The sequence below is a fragment of the Camponotus floridanus genome, unplaced genomic scaffold, assembly GCF_003227725.1.
Source record: "Camponotus floridanus strain SB8 unplaced genomic scaffold, Cflo_v7.5 scaffold31, whole genome shotgun sequence".
NCBI classification, from domain to species: domain Eukaryota; kingdom Metazoa; phylum Arthropoda; class Insecta; order Hymenoptera; family Formicidae; genus Camponotus; species Camponotus floridanus.
Window position 1 is genome coordinate 1,847,903 of NW_020229448.1, and position 25,900 is coordinate 1,873,802.

General features: G+C 25.3%; 2 protein-coding genes across 3 annotated transcripts; both read left to right on the top strand.

Annotated features, from left to right (window-relative positions):
* The first annotated feature begins 886 nt into the window (after positions 1-886).
* On the top strand, positions 887-13,392 carry LOC105259526 (kynurenine/alpha-aminoadipate aminotransferase, mitochondrial). Its single transcript, XM_025410356.1, has 9 exons — positions 887-1,045; positions 2,391-2,556; positions 3,273-3,459; positions 4,689-4,805; positions 5,240-5,563; positions 6,095-6,221; positions 7,289-7,497; positions 7,663-7,775; positions 13,198-13,392. Exons 1-8 carry the CDS (start codon positions 979-981, stop codon positions 7,738-7,740), a joined length of 1,275 nt encoding a protein of 424 aa, XP_025266141.1. The 5' UTR covers positions 887-978; the 3' UTR covers positions 7,741-7,775; positions 13,198-13,392.
* Positions 897-25,845, top strand: LOC105248141 (kynurenine/alpha-aminoadipate aminotransferase, mitochondrial-like). Of its 2 annotated transcripts, XM_025410355.1 has the most exons (9): positions 897-966; positions 17,608-17,686; positions 18,748-18,913; positions 19,664-19,850; positions 21,158-21,274; positions 21,888-22,211; positions 22,746-22,872; positions 25,303-25,511; positions 25,705-25,845. In XM_025410355.1, the coding sequence occupies exons 2-9, from the start codon at positions 17,620-17,622 to the stop codon at positions 25,780-25,782; spliced, it is 1,275 nt and encodes a 424-aa protein (XP_025266140.1). In that variant the 5' UTR covers positions 897-966; positions 17,608-17,619; the 3' UTR covers positions 25,783-25,845. The 2 variants fall into 2 exon arrangements, with proteins under 2 accessions (XP_025266140.1, XP_025266139.1); XM_025410354.1 differs by lacking the exon at positions 897-966 and having other exon boundaries at positions 17,531-17,686.
* The last annotated feature ends 55 nt before the right edge of the window (positions 25,846-25,900 follow it).

A 25,900-nucleotide genomic window follows, 5' to 3' on the forward strand; every position in this document is an offset into this window, starting at 1 on the left:
AGATGTTAATAAATTAGAGAATAAATGTTACGAGTATATTTCAAAATTTTTATTGTCTCTTTCCATAGATACTATTTAATAATACGATGAGAAATAAAATTTTCATCAGAACTCCCGATTAGTTTTCAAAATATAAGATAATAAAATCTTTAATATTGATTTCTAATTATTAATGTCGCTTTATTGTTTTAATTTCTATAATTTAAAATATTGATGATCACGTCTTATTGTTAGTAGTAGTTATAGTGGCATAGTAGACACATTACATTTAAATGTTTAGAAAAAAATATTTCTTGAAATAGGATATATGTGTGTGAGTGTGTGTATGTGTGTGCGTGCCGAGATAGGCTAATATCTCCCAAGAGATAAGAGTTTAAACATCGAGATAAGAGTATAATCATTTCATATATCAATCATTTCATCATAAGGAATGAGATTTTCTTTCGAGGACATTTTAATAGATATTGGATGCGAGTATATGTCAAAATAAATTTTTTAAATTCGTATTTTGATTATTTTTAAAATTTTTAATTATTCTCTGGATTATTTATAAGTACTTTGATTTTCTATCAAATGATAAAAAAATTGAGCGATATTAAATATCAAATTATTTTAATTTACTTATCTATCTTGCAACGCATCTCTTGATACAATGTTTAAGCGACATGATTATTTTTAAATATCTTTGCTAAAAATCTAGAAGTCCGGTATGCAATTTTATGACGTAACGATATAATCTGCACTTGCGTTTTATGAGCTCATATGATTAATTTTGAAGTAAAGATAAAATTGTAAGGTCTCTCTGTAAACACTGATATATCCAATTAAAAAGTGGTATAATAATAACTGGTATGAACTGGTTTTATTAGTAATATAACATTGATTCGAGTCAGTCAGCGACAATTATTCGTAATCGCAAGAAGTGTCAGCGAGAGAATATATATTGTAACAGTTTCTGTGCGCGATATAACTCTTATTATGGATTACACTAAATTCTATTCTAAAGTCACCAATAAACGAAGAAGCAACTTAATTAGACATTTAAGTAAGTTATCATTGCATTTATTTTCTGTGATTACATTTGCTCTTTTAGTTTTATACGAAATCATATAAAAATGTTTTCCTTCCATTTTTTATGTAATACAGATATTTTTATTCACACATTTCTTATACAATTACTTTTTTACTTTGAAAATTAAAGAATCAAAATTCGATATATTTAAGTTTAAGCAAATATATCATTGGATAAGACATGTAATAAAATGTTCTTACATTTTTTTGCTATATTTAATGCACTTTATATACTTATTGTTAGATTTAATAATTAGAGACTTGGTTCAAGTAATCAAAAAATCAAAAAGAAAATGGCATAAGAGCCAACGTGCGGTAGTTGAAGTGAAGCAACAATACTTCTTTCTTTTTTCAATATTAGTTTATTAAAAAACACATAATAACAAAAAGCGAACGTTTTGGATTATCTTTTGATTCTTCTTCAGCGATGTTAACAATATATACTCGTATATTACAGATAGTGACGCGCTACATTAAATGAATTTATTCTTGACGTAGGGGATGCTAAATTGCATCCTGCGGAGGTCTAGTAAGCACTCTGCTTCCAGCAATCAATTAAATATACTATAGTTATGCTATGTGACGTCACAGCAGATCAGATTCCGCGCTTTTTTACAATTAATAATATAGTATACCGCTGTGCGCTTCATGTCTATTTGATGACGAACGTTCGTCTAACTATACGTTAATTATAGTATTTTTCATTATATATAGTATATTTCAATTATAGTATTTTTCAATAAAAGTATTTATCTACATTATTATATTATATTATTAGTATATTATATTATTAGTATATTATATTAGCATATATATTATTATTATATTATCATTATATCATTATATTATCGTATTATTATTATTATTATCATATATTAATATTATTATTATCATCATCATATATTATTATATATATATGTATATATATATATATAAAATTATTATGTTATTAATATACTTTTAATGAAATTTATAGAAATAAAGATAAAAAAGTCATATATACAATCTATCATTCTATAAATCTTAAAACATTTGCAAAACCAAACATATACACGTTTTAATGTCAACTTTGAATACATAATAAATACATAATAAATAATTTTAAACGCAAGAGCACCATTTTAATTGTTGGTGATGCTGGTCTCTTCAGTCGCGCGAATAATCGAGTCAACTTGATCACATTCTTAATTTTGTTGATTTTGATAACATAAATGCGCAGCGCGAATTTAAGTTTAAGAAATTAAGTTTGTTCTTTTCTAAATAGAACTAATACATGGATACTAATCTAATGTTATATCACGTTTTAAATTTCGAATTAGATACTGTCTACATGTCGCATCCAAACGGTATAAATTTTGCTGGTGGTTGGCCAAATGCTGCTACATTTCCTGTCGAAGATTTGTCTGTGATATACAAGCTCAACAATTTGATAAAATTTAGCAAGCCTGAATTGACTATAGCATTGCAATATCTATCTTCACAAGGGTGAGCAAAAAATATTAATACAAAATTAATACTTCACAATAATAAAATATGAATAATATGTACAGAAATATAAATAAAAGAAATAAAAAGTTTCTTACTACTTTATATAAAAAAACTTTTTTATTTTTATTAAACATTAAATTAAAAATTAATTTTTCTAAACTTTAAATATTCCAACTTGATATTTCATTCAACATTTTCGCATATAAAAAATCTTACTACAGATTTATAGAAAATTGTTATATACTTATCGCATTTTAATAATTATTGGACTACAAATACAGCATGCAATTAAATCGTAACACATTGAAAAATTATAATAGAAATAAAGATAGAAAATGTGTATAATATAGAAGATCGGGATATAAATTACGAATCATTGTATTGTATTATGATTAAAATTGTAATTTTTTAAAAATTGTATTAGCCGAATTTTAGATTTTAATTTAAGTTATTATTTTTTACAATTCATATTTATAATAATATTTAACAAAAATATATTATTAATTTTTAATAAATTTCTTTGTAATTGATGTAATATATATAATTAATAATTTTATATTACTTGTCAATATATAATAAATATCAATATAACAAGAGAATAAATGTTTATTGCTTTATCTATAAATATATCTAGGCAATTTTATTAATATATTCTAATATATTCTAATATATCTGGTTTGTGCACATTTCTGTATATATTTATTTTTCTCAAGTTACAAACCGCTATTGGAAAAATGGAAGGAATTCCAGAAAACGTGGCATACACCAATGCAAAACAATTGGGATGTCGCAACGACGTGCGGTTCCCTGGACGGTGCCAGTAAAATCTTTGAAATGATGATCAATGAAAATGACGCAGTTTTACTCCAAACGCCAGTATATACTGGAATAATCGGAGCGGTTCGTAGTTTTAAAATAATATTCCGAGGAAATAATAAGTTTTAATAAAAAGAGTTCATTTCTATCAAAAAGTAAAAAAATTAAGACATACATGTACTAGCATTCTTTATCTATAAAACAAAAGTTCTTAACTCACTAATCGATGCGCAGCAGCAGAGTTGATCATGTTGAAAAGCTACATTGATCTGCAATATACAAATATAAGATTCAAATTACAATACGCAACAATTACATACAACAGCGCACAAAATAACTAATATAAAATATTATTATACATAGCATTTTTCGATACATATATATTCCGACAAAAAATTATTATGCTTTAGGGAGATATCATATATATATAAAAGTCTTCGTCCCTTATTTTTATTTAAATTACCCAAAAGAAGAATCACATCAACAAGAATAAACACATGCACAATATATTAATGAAAAATAAAAAATTAGTCACCCCCTGGTTGGACCACCATCGCTCGATACTTAAATCATCCTCTTCACAAGTTGTTAGAATTTGTTACACTCACTCGCGGAAAAAATATGAAATATAATTCATTACTATTTATTATACGACATATATAAATATGAACGACACATTATAAATATGAACGCGCAATACTTCGCACGGCATTCTCGCACTCAAATACGTAACATTTTGCACGATTCTCTTGCACTTGAACGACACATTATAAATATGAACGCATTACACTTTATACGGTATTTCTGAATTTCATATAATATCCATACAATATAATACCATATAATCGTGAAACAAAAATTAAGCAGAGAGAGACGAGATTGATACAAGTGGAGCTTCTAATTCAAATTTCAGAATCACTCGAACTTGTCTAAATACACAATTCGTTATAAAATAAATTATTAAATTTATTACATATTAAATTATGTAATATAAATTATTAAATGTATGTGTTTTATTCAATGTATTCTGAATTAATTATTAATCAGTCGATAAATCAGCGCTCAACCTCGGAAGATTATAAAAAATATTTATGATTTGAAAATCTTTTAATATTTATTAATAATGAATTATAACATAAAACAATTGACATTAATGTATTTAACGATCTAGAGCAATTTTATATATTGTATAGATATAAATGTGCAAAATATATAATTATTAGTTAATTTAGCGATATCTGATATTTCTTTTGTAATAACAGATATATACGTTTTCGAGACAAATTTTGAAAAATCTCTTTTTTTATTTGCAGCTGCTACCGCTGTCACCAGATATTATAGAGATCCACCAAGATGGCGAAGGGATCAATCCCGAAGAGATCGCCAAAGAATGCGAGCAGAGACTTGCGACTGGTAAACCGATGCCAAAAGTGAGTCAGAAGATTTGCAGTATCGAATAAAATATATCTCTCCTCGAAATCATAAAATAATAAGAAAATAATTATATATATATATATATCTTCGGTTTTTAATTTTTATCCTAAATCTTTATGCGCGAAATGATTTTCGCTTCTAATTCACAAAAGCTTCAACGTTTCTATTGATTTTGAGAAGAGATTAATATCAAATACAAATTACTCGAATAACATGCTTATAGAAATTTATTAAAGCATCTTGATAACATTTTATGTAATCATTATACACACACATACACACACACAAATCCGTAAAAGATAAAACTCACAAATAACAAATAATTAACAATTAATTTTTTATTTTTAATTTTTTACCTGATTAATATGATCCAATATTAGAATATTGTTTCTATTCATCAGCAACAAGTATAATTTACTCAATTTTTCAGTTACTTTACATTAATCCAACCGGATCGAATCCTACAGGCGCCGTTTTGTCGGAGACCCGACGAAGGAAAGTGTACGAATTGGCGCAGAAATACAACTTCCTGATCGTCGAGGACGATCCTTACTATTTTGTTCACTTCTTAGATAAACAGCCCACATCGTTTTTCTCTTTGGACACTGACGGTCGCGTAATCAGATTGGATTCGATCAGTAAGATAATGAGCGCCGGGCTTCGCGTCGGAATCGTTACAGCCCACAGAGACGTTGTGCAAAAACTGATTCTTCATATGGAAAATTCTACTATGCAAACATCATCTTTATCCCTAGTAAGACTTTTAATACTGGTTAATTTATATATGTATATATTATTTTATATATAATATATTATTATTTTATATATTAATTTATATATAAATATCTATATTTATAATTATTATAAATATAATAATTTATACTTATATAATCTAAAAATATAAATTATATAAATATTTAAAATAATATAAATTTATATATATATATATATATATATATATAATATAAAGTATAATATAAAATATAAAATATATATAATAAAATATTTTTATTTATATATATAATTATTTACCATCAATTAAGCATGTCTTTAATAAGAAAATTCTTTATTACGATTATCTTGCTTTACATTCACAACTTTGCATTTCCTGAAATAAATTACTGATTTCTTTTTCCTGAAATAAATTATTGATTATTGTAGTAATTGAATATTATTGTACTTTTCAATCCAATATTTTATATTTTTAGTATTTTAAACGTATATTTAAAGATGAAGTTATTTGTTGCTTATATATCAAGTTGATTTATAATGATCTCCTTTGCAGATGCTTCTATATAAACTATTCGAAGTTTGGGAACCACAGAAATTCGAGGAACATTTCAAAGATATACAAAAGTTTTATCGGGAACGACGTGACACAATGCTAGCCATGGTTGAAAAACATTTAACAGGTATTTCGAAAACTTAATGCAATAATTTTTATTGTTATAAAGATTTAAATAGAATTTTATTGGAGATATTTATCGATTGTTTAAAATATCAGAGTGATTTTAAAATACCGAATATTCTTTTCCTATATAGTCACTTTGGCTAATATAAAAATAATTCTTTTCATCAAATCATTTATAGTTATTATTATACTTTCTAACCGTTAACATTACATTTTTCAATAAATGATTTATTATTATTTAATTATTTAATTATTATTATTTTAGTAATTGTTTTTAATTAATTATTAATTTACTTTTAATTATAATTTCTCTTTCCCTTCCTACTCTCTCTCTCGCTCTCGCTCTCTCTCTCTCTCTCTCTCTCTTTTTATTGAAAAAAATTCACTTGATATAAAGTAAAAGATACAGTAATGTAAAAAAAATTAGTCTAAAATTTAGTTTGCTATAAAAAAATCATTTAATTTATATCTCGTTAAAGTTTAAAACGTTCATAAAAAATTATAAATTTACTCATATTAAAAAAAACTTTATTGATAAGATACGCAACAGCAAAGTTACGTATATTACAGAGAAAAAATGTCGAACGAATTAACTATATCATTGTCACCGCAAAATATTTAAACTATAATGTAGAGTAAATGAATATAAAATATTCTGTATTTGGAAACGGTTCTTTTGAACTTAAAATTAATTACTAATGAACATATATATCGTGACTTTCGTTACTTCTCACTCAATGACTGCGATTGGTATATATATGGTTTTCATTTGAAAATGATGAATAAATTATATTTAAATATTATATACCCTTAAAATAAAACAAACGCTAAATTTTAGCCGCGTCAATAATTTCAATGAGATTTTATTTTACATCGTTCAAAAATCGATATTTTGAAATGTTTCAGTGTTTTCATTTAGGAAATTTAATTCCAAATCAATCGAGTAATAAGTAATGTGTAATAAGTAATTTTTTTATACACTGTGCATTTTTCATTTTACTTTCTATTCTAAATTTTGATATTCAAAGTAGTTTTAAAATACTCACATGCAGATTTAATATATCTTAGGTTTGGCGGAATGGTACGTTCCGCAAGGTGGATTCTTTCTTTGGGTCAAGCTGATATCTATAGATAATGTAATAGACTTAGTGATGAAAAAATGCGTGCCTCAAGGTGTCGTTGTTGTTCCTGGAAATGCCTTTTACTATGATCCTTCAAAACCTAGTAAATACTTAAGATTGAGCTACAGTTATGCCTCGCCGAAAGAGATAGACAAGGTAAATTGTGAATTTATTTTGATTTTATATGTATATATACATATGTACACATGTACATATATATATAAGAGCTATATTCACATTTTTATACACATAGAAAAATGTATCAGAATAATTGAATTAAATAAAATATTTGATACAGCAATATTTTCTATCACTTTTCAGGGATTATCTATAATAGCCAAAATAATACGCGAAGAAGTAGCGAAGAAAAATAATATTGAAGGAGCATGTTGCATGTGAAAGGATTTTTATTGTCGCGTACATATTATCTAAAGTTAAGTATTTTTTTATTATAAATATAAAATCTCTTAACAAAATAATAACTTCTATCTTTACAATAATTTACAATTTCTGTTTTACGATTTCTTGATTTAAAGAGAAAATATTTTCAAAATAAATCATTTTAAAAGATATATTTTAAAGAAACTGTGTATAAAATATTAGAAAATATATATTTTTTAAGAAAATTATAGAAATAGAGCCAGTTATATTAAATATAACTATAGAGCCAGTTATATTAAATATAAATATAGTTATATTAAATATCTCCACTTATTATACATATTATATTTTGTATACTTGTTGGTAAGATCGATAAGTAATACGTAATCTATACTTTTAGAAATCCTCTAAAATTTCTGTACTTTTAAATGTTTAAATACTATCTATACATCGAAAAGCTCTGTGATTGGTAACTTACTTTTCAAATTTTTCTGAGTACGATTTAATATCTTACTCTACTTGTATTGCACTCTACTTGAACGGAATACTTTATTAATTAATAACAGTATTAATTTCAAAATTTCATCATTAAAATAAAGAGCTATAAATCAAATTAGCTTAAGTGATAAACATAGAAGGTTTTGTTGTAGATACGTTTAATGTATCAATTATAATACATACGTTCCTACAAATATGATTAAAATATGATTATAAGTTGTAGAAATTAAATTATACATAAGTTAAATATTCAAATATTTATATCAAAGGATTCAAAGCTGTCGGTAATATCAATCAATAATTATTTTGATTATCTTATGTACTGGCATAGACACATTACATTTATGTATTCAGAAAAACATGTTTGTTGAGAATAAATAGAGATAAGATAATATCTCTGAAGAGATAAGATAATATCTCTGAAGAGATGAAAGTACATCAATAATATATATGATCGAGATAAGAGTATATCATTTCGTCATAAGAGATTTTCTTCCGAAGATATTTTAATAGCGCGAGTTTCTCTCTTTCAAAATAAATTGTTAAAATTTTTTATTATTCTCGGATTATTTAAAAGTACTTTGCTTTTCTAGCAACTGATAAAAAATATAGAGCGATATTAAATTCTTTTAATTTATTAATCTATCTTGCAACGCTCTTTATGCAATACTTGGATTTCGTGTTCATATTTAGTATCTTCGATCTTTTTGTGGCTATTTTTTTTCAGGCATTCTTAAAAGATGTTAAAATTACTGAACCTCTATTCTCTATTTTCTCAATTACTTTCTCTTTTACTTCTATTTTATGCAAAAATATTAATATATAATTTTTGTATCTCTCTTTATCTGACTCTTTCCCTACGAATTGTCCAGCATGAGTGGCCCTATCGTTACTATGGATATTTATAGAGTCTGTTCTTATATTTAAAATTGTCAGAAAATTTGAAACTATTATATGGCCACTTTATTCACTAAGAATCTTAAAATGCAATCTAAGATCATACTTAAGGTTATCTTAAATATAAGAAATATGGACTATAAATGAATATCGGCCTATGATACCGCCGACATAACTCTCATGTTCATTAGAATACTAAGGTATTCAAACGTCCTCACCCGGCAAATGCCTTCATTAAGGTGGCGATACATTGAGGAGGAATATTTTTTATTTTTTATTTTTTGTAATTTAATTTTTTTTATTTTTTAATTCTTTTTTAACTTTTATTTATTTTTATTTTCTTTTATTCAAGGAAGTGCTTCCCTTTGTGACGTTATAAATAATTTTGGTTTTATTATAATTTTTAACAGCATAACTTAAGGCATGATTTCATTTTAAAGATAATTTTTACCTCTCGAAATAGAATGCAACATATATAAAATAACAATATATAAAATATAAATGTAGTTACAATATTAACAATACAATTAAATTCAAAATATATAAACAATCCGTAATAATATCCGTGATAATACATAACATATAATAAATGCGATACATAATGAATGATATGAATTAATGACTATTACCATCGTCATAATTTTCAATATATGAGATTAAAATTCCCGTAAAAATATATGCTCTTCCACTTTAAGAAATATCTTTTTGTATTAAAATATGGATATAACGTGCGATTTTCGTACACATGGTTACAATCGAATATATTTAACGAAAATAAAATATATGCGCTTTTCTCGTTGCTTGATTAAATATGTGAGTATAAATAATTTTAGGGTATCAAATATGCTCGAGACAAATCAAACCTGATAACAGCGAGATTAAAAAAATTCAATTCAAATATTCAATTAGTAATATTAAATGAAAAATTATCATTATTTAATCAATTAATTTTTCTGTAACATTTCAATAATTTGCAAACATCTTACTAATATCAGAGTACCCATTCGATTTGTCTCGAATTTTTTAATTACTCACATATTTTATGTTATATTCATATTTTCATAACATATAATATTAAGAATAATAAAAAAAAGAGTTTTTCAAATGTATTAAAATTTACGCGTATGTATTTTATTACATTGCATATATACTTATCTTAATATAAATTAATGATAATATGGTGAAATGATGGAACATCCAGAGCTTGCAAATGGTTTCTTAAAAGAGACCAAAAATTAAATTAATTCAGAATTAACAAATATACTTGTTTGTAACCATAATTTTTATCAAAAAAGTCTGCAAGAATTTACTGTTTCCAATTTATTTGAAAAAATAAAATTTATCTATATCCATTTTCACTTTATTATTTTCATCATTAAAATAATAGTAATATAATTATTATATGGATATTAATACGGATATTAGTGTGTGGAAAAACATTCCTAACAAAAAGAAGAAAATATATCTTCTCTTAAAATATATTTAATGAATTTTTTGTAATTCGATTTCAAATAATGTATGTCGATTGTCGTTAAATCACTATCAAAACATAATTTCCATGCAAAAACATAATTTCCATGCAAATCTGGGTTTAAATTCTAATTCTTTAAGAAGAATAATTTTTAATGAGGCACCGAACTAAACGTTGCGAATAGATTTTACAAAAACCGATAAAAAATAAACTCTCCACAATGAAGATCATTTCAACTCTCGGCCAGTATGAACCGCGCATTTGCTAGCGTCCATCAGACATGAGGGATAGTGATAACGTTTCTTCGCCAAAGCAGCGATCACATCCAAAAACAAATAGAAAGAATTTAATAGAAAGTAATTTAGAATATAGAAAAAATAGAAAGAAAATTTGTATATATTTTATCATAAAATCGATCAATTTAACGCAATTTGAAATTCGTGAAATATATCTACGACTCAAAAAAGATAATCAAAAAAATCGTTTTCTTTTATATATTTTTCTGCGCGTGACCGATATTATTTGACTCTTTATAATATTTTCGAATGTACTCGTATTTTTGAAAAGCGCAATTGACAAATTTTACGGATAAGAAGTTAATATTTAATCCTTGATTAACATCGAATCTCTTATTTAATAATATTTATATGATGTAAAAGAATTTTTTGATATTTACGATTACGATTTTTAAATAAAAATTCCCAAATTTATTAATAATCTATAAAAAGAAAATGCAACATTTTAATAATTTCACAATAACATACCATATATATATCGAATATATTAATTCAATGAATTTTATACTATTGTACGTATTCTTTTAATTTTGCTTTTACAATAATTTATAAAAATTTATATAATACAATATATAACACAATAACTATTTATATATATAATTGCATAAAAAAATAATAGAAAATAAAAATAATATAATTTCAAATTTATGTACAGTTTAATAATTGATGTTATTAATATCAATATATTCTCAATACAAAAAACTAAAAAATTTTATTATTTGAATTTATCAATGAATTCAAATAAATTGAAAAAAGATAAAAAAATACTAAACTGTAAAAGATAAAAAGATATTAAAAAATATTTAATTTAAATTACTCTTTTTCAATATTATCGAGATATAAAATACTAATAACATTCACATGTGAACTTTACATAACTTTTTATAAAATATAAATTTTAATTAGAAGATAAAATGTTAGATATTAAACACATATATACGTATAATAAAATGCAACTTAAATTTTATATATTTTAAGTATTTTAAATATTTAAGTTACATTTTTTATATTTTTCATGAGTTAAATTTTTGATTTTTACTTATCTTTAACTTGTATAATTAATATCTTTTTCATATAATTATTTATATGTAATATATTTACATACAATTTTCTATAAAATGTGTGTAAAAATATCCCTGAAAATAAAATATTCTTTTTTTCTAATAGTTCCAACCTAATAGTCCTAATAATCCTAATAACCCTAACAATTCTAACAGTCCTAACAGTCCTAACGACCCTAACAGCCCTAACAATCCTAATCCCAGCCGACCTACCTGGCTTATGCCAGTAAAAATTGGCGATTTTGCGGACGAGATTTGGGAAGCCTTAATTGAGAACAAAAGAAATTTGAGGAGTCCTAATGCCCTAATCACGAACTCGTGATAGTCGAGGTTTAAGGAGCTCTCACCGTGCGACATATTTTCTGATCAATATTGATCATGTATTTTTCAAGCCAATTAAATTTTTATTTCTGGCCATATTTATTCTGACTTCTATAAGCCAGGAATCAAGTAAGAAGAATAATTTCTTATTGCTGATTAATTATCCGGCAATTTTCATTAATTTGTTTACGATCGATTAATGTTACGATCGATTTATAGATCGTTTTGTAGCGCATAATTATCGTCATATAAATGTCATAAATAGCAAAATATAAACTATCATGCATATATAGAATATAATTAGCATGCATTTTAACTCTCGGTCAGCAGGTTATTAAAAATATCTAACATTAAAACTCACATCTCTTTTAAAAAAGAATGGTATCTCTTTTAATCAAAATTTTAAAAATATAAAAAGTTTAATATAAAGTTTTATTTTGAGACATAAATACATTTAAAAGAAATTTTTTTATATAAAACTGAAATCAAAATTCGTACATGCGATTTTCCCGCCGTCCGAGAGTTAGAAGCAATGGATTTATCTACATGCATTTACAAATCCATTGCTTAAAAACAAAAGTTCGTCACTCACCGGCACTGATGCGCAACAGCGGAGTTGAATATTGAAGCTACGTTGTCTGTAACATACAAATATAAAATCTAAATTATAACAGTGCTTAAAAAAATTAATATTTTAAATAAATATTATTGTACGCATTGTGTGAAATTTATGCGTATAATTTTAAATAAATATAATGTATAAATATGAAATAATTTTATAAGTAGTTAATTTTTAAGTAGAAACTTCTATACAAAGGATATTTAGAAAAAGATTTTTAATTATTTTTGTTTATATTATTCAAATAAATAAATCAAATTGATATGTGTATGCGATTTAAATACAATAATTAATAATAATATTTACCATCAGGTTGTTCCGCCGATGCAGGATGCCTCTCCTAGGCCTGCTCCTCCTCTCAGATCCTCATGGTTGCTGCGTCGATCTATAACATACAAATAAAAAATCCAAATTGTAATAGCATTTAAAATGATTAATACTTCAAAAAATTACTATTGTACGCATTGCATTTTATACTCGATATAATAATAAGCAGATTGATTAAATAATTCCATACATTTTGAAAAATGAATATTATTATAACAATTATCTAATAACTTATAAAAGCTTATATCTTTACAAGATTATAGTTTTGTAAAAATGTTTTTCAATTCTCTCTTATTTAAATCATATATATAAAAAAATCAAATTACGCGATTTAATTTAGATTAAAACAAATATATTTAATATTTAATATATAATTACAAATTAATAAATTGCTTACCAGAAGGTTGCTCTGCCAGAGCTCGATGCCTCTCCTAGGCCTCCTCCACCTCTCAGTCTTAGACGCGCGATACTTTTAACGACACTCCCGCACTCACGAGCGATATTTTTATATCGCTATTTTCGTTATTTTACGCGCGATACTAAACGGCACTCCCGCACTATTTCGGTACGATTAAAAATTTGATCGCGCGGTGTATATATTTAATATATATATACTTTTAACAATAAATAAAATTGGGATTTTATATGAAAAAGTCCAAAAGTTTCGCGAAAACGCGACGACGCGAGAGTATTACAACGCGAAAACGCGACGCGTTGACAAAGCGTTTGCCATCCGCGGCACGTTGACGGCATCGACGACACGAAAGGGTACTTAGCTTCCCATTCAGGCATCTTAAGATTTATCATAAATAGAAAAATTTATGATAAACCTCAAGGCACCATCCAAGTACTAAGCCCTCCCACCACGACAAGGTGCACCCTATGGGAGGGTTATATTATATATAATTTTATATATAATATAATACATAATTTATTTTGTAATATAGTACATAAGACGCGCGTACGCACAACGTGACAGCTGAGCTCAGACTCTCTGAGAGTCGTTGTTTAATAACATCTTGACAACGTGCGCGGAAATAATCTTCCGTCGACAGACTTCCCCCCGAAAGAATTCAATAGGTGAATACATCCAGAGAGATGGGATGCGGCAACGTAACAATATAATAAATAATATATCTTATTGATCCATTCATTTCCAAGACATTCTTTTTTTCTGTTGTTTCACTTTGTCCTCGTGGCACTCCAATCCTCGTTGCATTCATTTGAATTCCTCGTTGCCCTTATACTCATTCACGAAAAGTTCTTCGTTGCACTTGCAATTGTGATTAGAGAAAGAATTTGATAATATATAGAACGCCTCACATCACTACCTCATTGCTCGAGAGTCACTAAGCGAACGATCGTAAGTCATAAACATTACCGCGGTACTGTTTATATCGCCAAGGCCAATTTATACTATGTTATTGTTATAATTCGTCGTTGAAATATTCTATGAGTGATTGCCGATTAAGAAAATTTAAAGCATTGGTCGAAATTTATTTAATTCTAATAAGTATCGTTAGAGAAATTATTATAATAAGCATCAATAATCGAAAGATCATAATAAAATTAATTTCTTTATCCTCCTTTATGTTTCCTTTTTCAATTTTTATTCACAGTAATTAATGATTGCAATTCGATAAAGATTTATCGTTGCGATACATTTCATGACGTTAATCATAAGTTAATTTATTTTTAATTATTAGTAATTATATCAAATTATGTTTCGATACTAGTCGCGATCGCGTTTAGAAACAAAATTCGTTAATATACGAAGCGTCTCGCACCAGTACTTTACTGCTCGAATGTAGTTGTGTGAATGATAAGGAAAGCCGTGATACATAAACAATAGAACGATACTGTGTACGCCGTCAAGGCCGAACGCTATGCTATTGATAATTTTTTGCCGAAATACGAAATATATTATGATATACACTACATATGAAATATTAAATTACAAAAGTATTTTAATTTACATTTAATTAAACGATTGATATATAATAAAATTTTTCGTTATGATAATTACTTGGATCTATGACATCTTCGATTGTTTCATTACTCCCGATCTACAATAGGTAATTTAAGCCCTAAGACTTAAGAAATCACTAATCATAGTCGAGTATTCTCTTCATACTTGACTGTGATTGGTCAATCTCTTAAGGCTTAAGGCTTAACTTATCTATTGTAGACCCGGCCTTACGCTTCTTGCAAAATCAAATTTTACAATTTTAATTTGTAATTCTATACAGATACATATATGTACACATATCAACAAAAATGTGAATTGAAATATATCAAGAACGAATATATCAAGAGATAAACCGAGAGATATATCAAGGAAAATATATCGAAGAAAAAAATATTGCTACGAGCTAAGCGATATTGCTAAGAGATATATCAAGGAAAATATATCGAAGAAAAAAATATTGCTACTAGCTCGCTTTTGCCGCCATATCTTGCATTCCACGATATTACTGACGATGCAGAAAAACAACACATATTTTTCTATTTTTTTTAAATCTTTAATTTATATTAAGATATAAAAATCATATTATTTATTTATTTTATTACTTATTTATTTTTAGTCACATGCAGAATCAATTGCCATTTATGTAGAAATTTAAATTTTTATTAAATTTAAATTTTAGACAATCTACAATTTGTAACAAAAATTATGATAAAATTTAATTTTATGTATCAAATAATTATAAGTATATAAATAGATCATAATATAATAGATATTCTTTATGTTCACAATATTATAATTTAAAGATTACATAAAAAAAAAGAGTTAAAAAAATTAAAAGAAAACTTAACGCAAGAAAAGGATTGATTTTGATGAAGGAGGAAGGTTTTGATGCATAACAGTAATCGACGTGTAATATGTTAACTGCCATACAATACACGATAATTTATAGAATTACAGAAAAATGCATAGATATTTTATTACTGTATATATTGTAAAAAGAAGTTAAAACTATGATGCGCAATATGTGAGAATTTTCGTCTCACATCTAAAATTAGAAATAAGTGCATCATATGGCTAATGAAATTCTATTCAAATATCATTTACCATAATTCATCAAACATAACTTATTTAAATCAAAAAAGTTCTCTATTTTTATCCCTCATGATATTTTTAACTCAGCTTCCATCAGACTAATAATAGTTTGTTGAAAGAATGTAAACTTTGACTTCTCTTTTTTTTTTGTTGGAAAATTATCTGCTGCCATTATCGAATCGAACGCACACACATACACATATACAAGATGTTAATAAATTAGAGAATAAATGTTACGAGTATATTTCAAAATTTTTATTGTCTCTTTCCATAGATACTATTTAATAACACGATGAGTAAGAAATAAAATTTTCATCAGAACTCCCGATTAGTTTTCAAAATATAAGATAATAAAATCTTTAATATTGATTTTTAATTATTAATGCCGCGTTATTGTTTTAATTTTTATAATTTAAAATATTGATGATCACGTCTTATTGTTAGTAGTAGTTATAGTGGCATAGACACATTACATTTAAATGTTTAGAAAAAAATATTTCTTAAAATAGGATATATAATATGTGTATAATGTATAATATGTGTGTGTGTGTGTGTGTGTGTGTGTGTGTGTGTGTGTGTGTGTGTGTGCGTGCCGAGATAGGCTAATAACTCTCCCAAGAGATAAAAGTTCAAGTATCGAGATAAGAGTATATCAATCATTTCATCATAAGGAATGAGATTTTCTTTCGAGGATATTTTATTATAATAGATATTAGATGCAAATATATTTGAAAATAAATTTTTTTAATTCGCATTTGGACTACTTTTAAAATTTTTGATTATTCCCTGTATTATTTGAGCCGTTTATTTTAAAAGTGACCTAAGTCCATTTATATTTAAATTGAGATATTTAAGAGTTTGCGTTTCAATAAAATTAAAAATATAAAAAAAATGGACTTAGGCCACTTTCAAAATAAACGGCTCATTTATAAGTACTTTGATTTTCTATCAAATGATAAAAAAATTGAGGGATATTAAATATCAAATTATTTTAATTTACTTATCTATCTTGCAATGCATCTCTTGATACAATGTTTGAACGACATGATTATATTTGAATATCTTTGCTAAAAATCTAGAAGTCCGATATGCAACTTTATAACGTAATGGTTTAATCTGCACTTGCGTTATATGAGCTCATATGATTAATTATGAAATAAAGATAAAATTGTGAGGTCTCTCTGTAAACACTGATGTATCCAATTAAAAACTGGGAGGATAACTGATATGAACTGGTTTTATGAGTAATATAACAACGATTCGAGTCAGTCAGCGACAAGTATTCGTAATCGCAAGAAGTGTCAGCGAGAGAATAAATTGTTTCTGTGCGCGATATAACTCTTATTATGGATTACACTAAATTCTATTCTAAAGTCACCAATAGACGAAGGAACAACATAATTAGACACTTACGTAAGTAATCATTGCATTCATTTTCTGTGTTTGTATTTGCACTTTTATTTTTATACAAAATCGTATAAAAGTCTCCTTCCATTTTTTATATAATACATATATTTTTATTTACATATTTTTTATACAATTACTTTCTTACTTTGGGATTTAAAAAATTGAAATTCAATATATTTAATTTTAAGCAAATACATCGTTATGTAAAACATGCAATAAAATGTTCTTACATTTTTTGCGATATTTAATGCACTTTATATACTTATTGTTAGATTTTTTGGAAGTATATTTTTCAGTAAAAGTATTTATTTATATTATTATATTATATTATTAGTATAGTATTATTATATTATTATTATAATTATTTATTATAATAATATAATATAATAATAATATAATAATATATAATAATAAAATAATATAATAATAAAATAATATAATAATAAAAAAATATAATAATAAAAAAATATAATAATAAAATAATATAATTATATTATAATTATATTATTTTATTATTATATTATCATATTATTATTATTATTATTATTATTATTATTATTATTATTATTATTATTATCATATATTATTATAATATATATAATATATATATAATATATAATATTATAATATATAATATTATTATTATATATATATATATATAATTATTATATATTTTTAGTATATTTTTAAAGAAATAAATAATTTAATTAAATTTATAGAAATAATGATAGAAAGTGATATACAGAGTATCCCAAAAGTCCCAGACCGGCCGAATATTTCATAAACTATGCATTTTAGAAAGAAATGTTTCAAATAAAAGTTATATGGCTTGAAACGGGCCATCAGATAGTGGCAATGATTTGACTTTGAAGAGTCATTTGAAGGTGACGTAAAGGTTACCTTCAATTTCTTAAATGGAACTCTCTAGCTTTTATTACATATTCGTGTAGCTTATCTCGAGAGCTTTCCAAAACACTATAATAAAATATTTCTTCATTGAGGTCAAATCATAGAACTAATACATGGATACTAATCTAATGTTACATCGCGTTTTAAATTTCAAATAGATGATCTCTACATGTCCCATCCAAACGGTATATCTCTTGCTGGTGGTTTGCCAAATGCTGCTACATATCCTGTCGAAGATTTTTCTGTGATATACAAGCTCAACAATTTGATAAAATTTAGCAAGCCTGAATTGACTATAGCGCTGCAATATCTATCTACACAAGGGTGAGCAAAAAATATACAAAATTAATACTTCACAATAATAAAATATGAATAATATGTACAGAAATATAAATAAAAGAAATAAAAAATTTTTTATTTCTTTATATAAAAAACTTTTTTATTTTTATTAAACGTCAAATTAAAAATTAATTTCTTTAAATTTTAAATATTCTAACTTAATATTTCATTCAATATTTTTGCATATAAAAATCGAATTTACTATTGTACAAATTTATCGAAAATTGTTATATGCTTATTGCATCTTAATAATTATTGGACTACAAATATAACATGCAATTAAATTCAATAACACATTGAAAAATTATAACAGAAATAGAAATTATACACATTATAATAGAAATAGAAATGGAAATAGAAATGTGTATAATATAGAAGATCGGGATATAAATTACGAATCAATGTATTGTATTATGATTAAAATTATAATTTTTTTAAAATTGTATTAGCCGAATTTTAGATAAATTAAGATTATTATTTTTTACATTTCATATTTATAATAATATTTAATAAAAATATATTATTAATTTTTAATAAATTTTTTTGTAATTGATGTAATATTTTATCTATATATAATTAATAATTTTATATTACTTGTCAATATATAATAAATATCAATATAACAGGAGAATAAATGTTTATTGCTTTATCTATAAATATATCTACACAATTTTACTAATATATTCTAATATATCTGGATTGTGCACACTTCTGTATAAATTTATTTTTCTTAAGTTACAAACCGCTATTGGAAAAATGGAAGGAATTCCAGAAAACGTGGCATACACCAATGCAAAACAATTGGGATGTCGCAACGACTTGCGGTTCCCTGGACGGTTCCAGTAAAATTTTTGAAATGATGATCAACGAAAATGACGCAGTTTTACTCCAAACGCCAGCATATACTGGAATAATCGGAGCGGTTGGTAGTTTTAAAATAATATTCCGAGGAAATAATAAGTTAATAAAAATAGTTTATTTCTATCAAAAAGTTTATATCTATCAAAAAGTAAAACACACATCAAATACACAAAAGAGAATCCAAACTTGTATGTAATAAATAAAAGTTTGAAAAACAAAAAATTAAGACATACATGTACTAGCATTCTTTATTTATAAAACAAAAGTTTTTAACTCACCAATCGATACGCAGCAGCAGAGTTGACCATGTTGAGAAGCCACATTAATCTGCAACATACAAATATAAGATTCAAATTACAATACGCAACAATTACATACACAACAGCGCACAAAATAACTAATATTTAAAAAATTATTATTATACATAGCACAGACTTTTCGATACGCATACATTCCGACAAAAAAATTATTATGCTTTAGGGAGATATGATATATGTAAAAGTCTTAGTTCCTCATTTTTATTTAAATTATTCAAAAGACGAATCACATGAACAAAAATAAATACGCGCGCCATATATATTAATAAAAAATAATAAATTATTCCACCCTAGGTTGCTCCACCGTCGCTCGATACTTACGTTTCATCCTCCTCTCAGGTTGTTAGAATTTATTACACTCACTCGCGGAAAAAATATAAAATATAATTCATTAATATTTATTACGACATATATAAATATGAACGACACATTATAAATATGAACGCGCAATACTTTGCACGGTATTCTTGCACTCAAATACGTAACATTTTGCACGACTCTCTTGCACTTGAACGCATTACACTTTATACGGCATTTCCAAATTTCATATCCATACAATTGTAATACCATATAATCGTGAAACAAAGATTAAGCAGAGGGAGATGAGATTGATACGAGTGAAGCTTCTAATTCTTGTCTTATTCAAATTTCAGAATCACTCAAACTTGCCTAAACACACAATTCGTTATAAAATAAATTATTAAATTTACTATATATTAAATTATGTAATATAAATTATTAAATGTATGTGTTTTATTCAATGTATTATGAATTAATTATTAATTGGTTGATAAACCAGCGCTCAACCTCGGAAGATTATAAAAAATATTTATGATTTGAAAATCTTCTAATCTTTTATTAATAATGAATTATAATATAAAACAATTGACATTAAGGTATTTGACGACTTAGAGCAATTTTATATATTGTATAGATATAATTGTGCAAAATATAATTATTAGTTAATTTAGCAATATGTGATATTTTTTTGTAATAACAAATATATACATTTTTTCAGACAAATTTTGAAAAATCTCTTTTCTATTTGCAGCTACTACCGCTGTCACCGGATATTATAGAGATCCACCAAGATGGCGAAGGGATCAATCCCGAAGAGATCGCCAAAGAATGCGAGCAGAGACTTGCGACTGGTAAACCGATGCCAAAAGTGAGAAGATTTGCAGTATCGAATAAAATATATCTCTTCTCGAAATCATAAAATAATAAGAAAATAATTATTATATATATATATATATATATATATATATATATATATCTCTTCGGTTTCTAATTTTTATCCTAAATCTTTATGCGCGAAATGATTTTCGCTTCTAATTCAAAAGCTTCAACGTTCTACTGATTGTGAGAAGAGATCAATATCAAATACAAATTACTCGTATAACATACTTATAGAAATTTATCAAAGCATCTTGATAACATTTTATGTTATCAAGATTAATCATTATACACACATATACATACACACAAATCCGTAAAAGATAAAACTCACAAATAATTAACAATTAATTTTGCGTTTTTGTACACAAAATGACTGATTAGATAAAATGTTTTCAAAGTTCTTTGATAATCTCAAAAATAATCTCAAAATTATTTTACTCACGTAGTCGACACATAATCATGTCTTTTTCTTTTTTCCTTTTATCTTATAATATTCCTTTATTTAATTTTTTATTTTTTATTTTTTATCTGATTAATATGATCCAATATTAGAATATTATTTCTATTCATCAGCAACAAGTATAGTTTACTCAATTTTTCAGTTACTTTACATTAATCCAACGGGATCGAATCCTACAGGCGCCGTCTTGTCGGAGGCCCGACGAAGGAAAGTGTACGAATTGGCGCAGAAATACAATTTTCTGATCATTGAGGACGATCCTTACTACTTTATTCACTTCTTAGATAAACAGCCCATATCGTTTTTCTCTATGGACACTGACGGTCGCGTAATCAGATTGGATTCGATCAGCAAGATAATGAGCGCCGGACTTCGCGTCGGGATCGTTACAGCCCACAGAGACATTGTGCAAAATCTGATTAATCATATGGATAATTCTACTCTACAAGCATCATCTTTGTCCCAAGTAAGACTTTTAATACTAGTTAATTTATATATATATATATATATATATATATATATTATTTTATATATAATATATTATTATTGTATATATTTATTTATATAATATAAATGTCTATATTTATAATTATTATAAATATAATAATTTATACTTATGTAATCTAAAAATATAAATTATATAAATATTTATAATTATATATATATATATATATATATATATATATACATATATATGTATATATATATGTATATATTTATATATAATATATAATATAATATAAAATATTTTTATTTATATGTATAATTATTTATCCTCAAGCATGTCTTTAAAAAAAAATTCTTTATTATGTTTATCTTGCTTTACATTCACAACTTTGCTTTTCCATGAAATGAATTATTAATTATTGTAGTAATTGAATATTATTGTATTTTTCAATGCAATAATTTTATATTTTTAGTATTTTAAACGTATATTTGAAGGTGAAGTTATTTTGTCGCTTATATGTTAAGTTGATTTATAACACGATCTCCTTTGCAGATGCTTCTATACAAACTATTCGAAGTTTGGAAACCACAGAAATTCGAGGAACATTTCAAAGATATACAAAAATTTTATCGGGAGCGACGTGACACAGTGCTAGCCATGGTTGAAAAACATTTAACAGGTATTTCGAAAACTTATTGCAATAATTTTTATTGTCATAAAGATTTAAACAGAATTTTATCGGAGATATTTATCGATTGTTTTAAAATATCAGAGTGATTTTAAAATACCGAATATTTTTTCCTATATAGGCCTATATCCTATATCCACTTTCCTGTATCCACTTTGGCTAATATAAATATAATTCTTCATCGAATCATTTATTGTTATTATTATGCTTTCTAATCGTTAACATTACATTTTTCAAAAATTAATTTATTATTATTTAATTAATATTATTTTAGTAATTATTTTTAATTAATTATTAATTTATTTTTAATTAAAATTTCTCTTTCCTTTCCCATTCCCTCTCTCTCTCTTTCTCTCTCTCTCTCTTTCTCTCTCTCTCTCTTTCTCTCTATTGAAAAAAATCCACTTGATATAGCGCACAATGTTGTGATTTATAAAGCGTAAATATGTACATATTAAAAAATAGTGTTAATAAATAAGTAATAATTAAAAAAATAATTATACCTGTAAAAAGTAATTATAATTATACATGTAAACTAAATTTTTAATTCAACTTTTATTAATTAATTAAATTGAGATTATATAATTTGTATATAATATAAATTTTAAATATCATATAAATTTTTTTTATCATAAATATTTTTAATTCTATAAAATATGTATGAATAAAAAGAAATCAAATTTCCATATAAATAATTATAAAAATGTTGTATATGTACTTATTTACGTAAAATTGTAAAATTACATTTTTAAAAGATTTAAAAAGATTTTAAATATTTAAAATAAAAGATGGGATATTTTATATATATTTTATATACATTTTATTTGCATAATATAAAATGAATTATTAATGTAAAGATTATATTTCGAAAATGCCCCAAGTTAAAAAAGATCTATAACGTACGTAACGCGTAAGCTCTCTAAAAAAAATTTCCATTACTGGCAGTGTATATCGTATTATAATCTGAGAGCAATTAATGTCAATAAGTGACAAATAATAAATTAAATCAAAAATTGCACATTAGTGCAAATTGCTTACATTAGATTAGTTTAGAGTTGTATCGCCGACACAAGATGTCCTCAGGTTTTATCTTCTTGCTCATCTTTTGCTGCTTGCTTTTTCACGACACTCACTCGCTGCTATTATGCACAACACTCTTGATATTATTTGCACGCGACGTGTATTTCATTAATTAAGTATATTGTGTCGAGAGAACAACTCAAAAAACTATGATTCATTCGACGACATAATTATGCGATAGATTTCCATCGAACAAATAAACGTGTTAACATATCATCGATGTACAAATGTTGAATTTTTACGACAGATACGAAAATATGACATTATTTATGTACTTATTAACAATATTTATGTACTTATTAATTAAATGTGTCACATCGTCATTTGACTTAGAGTTATTTGACTTAGAGTTGATTTCTCCTTCTCGCGACATTTTCTTAATAATGGAAAAATTCAAAAATGATCGTAATCAACGATTAGCGATTTTATTTCGATTTTAATCAATACGATTAAAAGCGAGAGCGAGATACAATAAAACCGAAGATGTAAATAATACAATTCAAATTAAAAATTTCAAAACATTTCGAACGTATCAATTTTTCTTGCAAAATTATTACTACAAATAAATAAATAGAGCGAAATGTCATCTTTTACAAATAATTGTCGTTTTGTATCGTAGAAATTAATTACACGAGAGTTACTAATAATCATTAATTGTATCGTAATTGTATCGTTTTGTATCGTAGAAATTAATTACACGAGAGTTACTAATAATCATTAATTATTATAAGCAAAGAACATAATCGCGTTGAACATTCTCTCGCAACGGCGTTTCGAACAATAATGAGAAGACGAAGTATCCCTACCTGTCCGTCCGAGTCTATCGCCGCGCAAATGACAACAATCGTATATAAACAAAGCGCGCGTACGTCACAGAGAAAGAATGTCGAACGAATTAACTATATCATTGTCACCACGAAATATTTAAATTATAATGTAGAGTAAATGAATATAAAATATTCCGTATTTGGTATCGGTTCTCTTAAAATTAATAAACATGTATATCGTGACTTTTCGTCACTTCTCATTAAATGACTGCGGTATATATAGTTTTCATTTGAAAATGATGAATAAATTATATTTAAATATTATATGTTCAAAACAAACGCTAAATTTTAGCCGCGTCAATAATTTCAACGAGATTTTATTTTACATCGTTCAAAAATCGATATTTTGATATATTTCGGTGTTTTCATTTAGGAAATTTAATTCTAAATCAATCGAGTAATATGTAATAAGTAATTTTTTACACACTGTATATTTTTTATTCTACTTTTTATTCTAAATTTCGATATTCAAAGTAGTTTTAAAATACTCACATGCAGAGTTAATATATCTTAGGTTTGGCGGAATGGTACGTCCCGCAAGGTGGATTCTTTCTTTGGGTCAAGCTGATATCTATAGATAATGTAATGGACTTAGTGATGAAAAAATGCGTGCCTCAAGGTGTCGTCGTTGTTCCTGGAAATGCCTTTTACTATGATCCTTCAAAACCTAGTAAATACTTAAGATTGAGCTACAGTTATGCCTCGCCGAAAGAGATAGACAAGGTAAATTGTGAATTTATTTTGATTTTATATGTATATATACATATGTACACATGTATATATATATATATATATATATATATATATATATATATAAGAGCTATATTCACATTTTTATACACATAGAAAAATGTATCAGAATAATTGGATTTAAAAAAAAATATTTGATACAGCAATATTTTCTATCACTTTTCAGGGATTATCTATAATAGCCAAAATAATACGCGAAGAAGTAGCGAAGAAAAATAATGTTGAAGGAGCATGTTGCATGTGAACGGATTTTTATCGTCGCGTACATATTATCTAAAGTTAAGTATTTTTTATTATATATATAATCTCTTAATAAAATAATAACTTCTATCTTTACAATAATTTACAATTTCTATTTTATG

Bases quoted from the DNA above. Each gene is read 5' to 3' on its own strand.
- LOC105248141 (XM_025410355.1), top strand. From the start codon at position 17,620: ATGGATTACACTAAATTCTATTCTAAAGTCACCAATAGACGAAGGAAC. The intron at 19,851-21,157 runs GTTGGTAGTTTT...TTCTATTTGCAG, and splicing joins ATACTGGAATAATCGGAGCG to CTACTACCGCTGTCACCGGA. The intron at 25,512-25,704 runs GTAAATTGTGAA...ATCACTTTTCAG, and splicing joins CGCCGAAAGAGATAGACAAG to GGATTATCTATAATAGCCAA.
- LOC105259526 (XM_025410356.1), top strand. From the start codon at position 979: ATGGATTACACTAAATTCTATTCTAAAGTCACCAATAAACGAAGAAGC. The intron at 2,557-3,272 runs GTGAGCAAAAAA...ATTTTTCTCAAG, and splicing joins CAATATCTATCTTCACAAGG to TTACAAACCGCTATTGGAAA. The intron at 5,564-6,094 runs GTAAGACTTTTA...TCTCCTTTGCAG, and splicing joins AAACATCATCTTTATCCCTA to ATGCTTCTATATAAACTATT.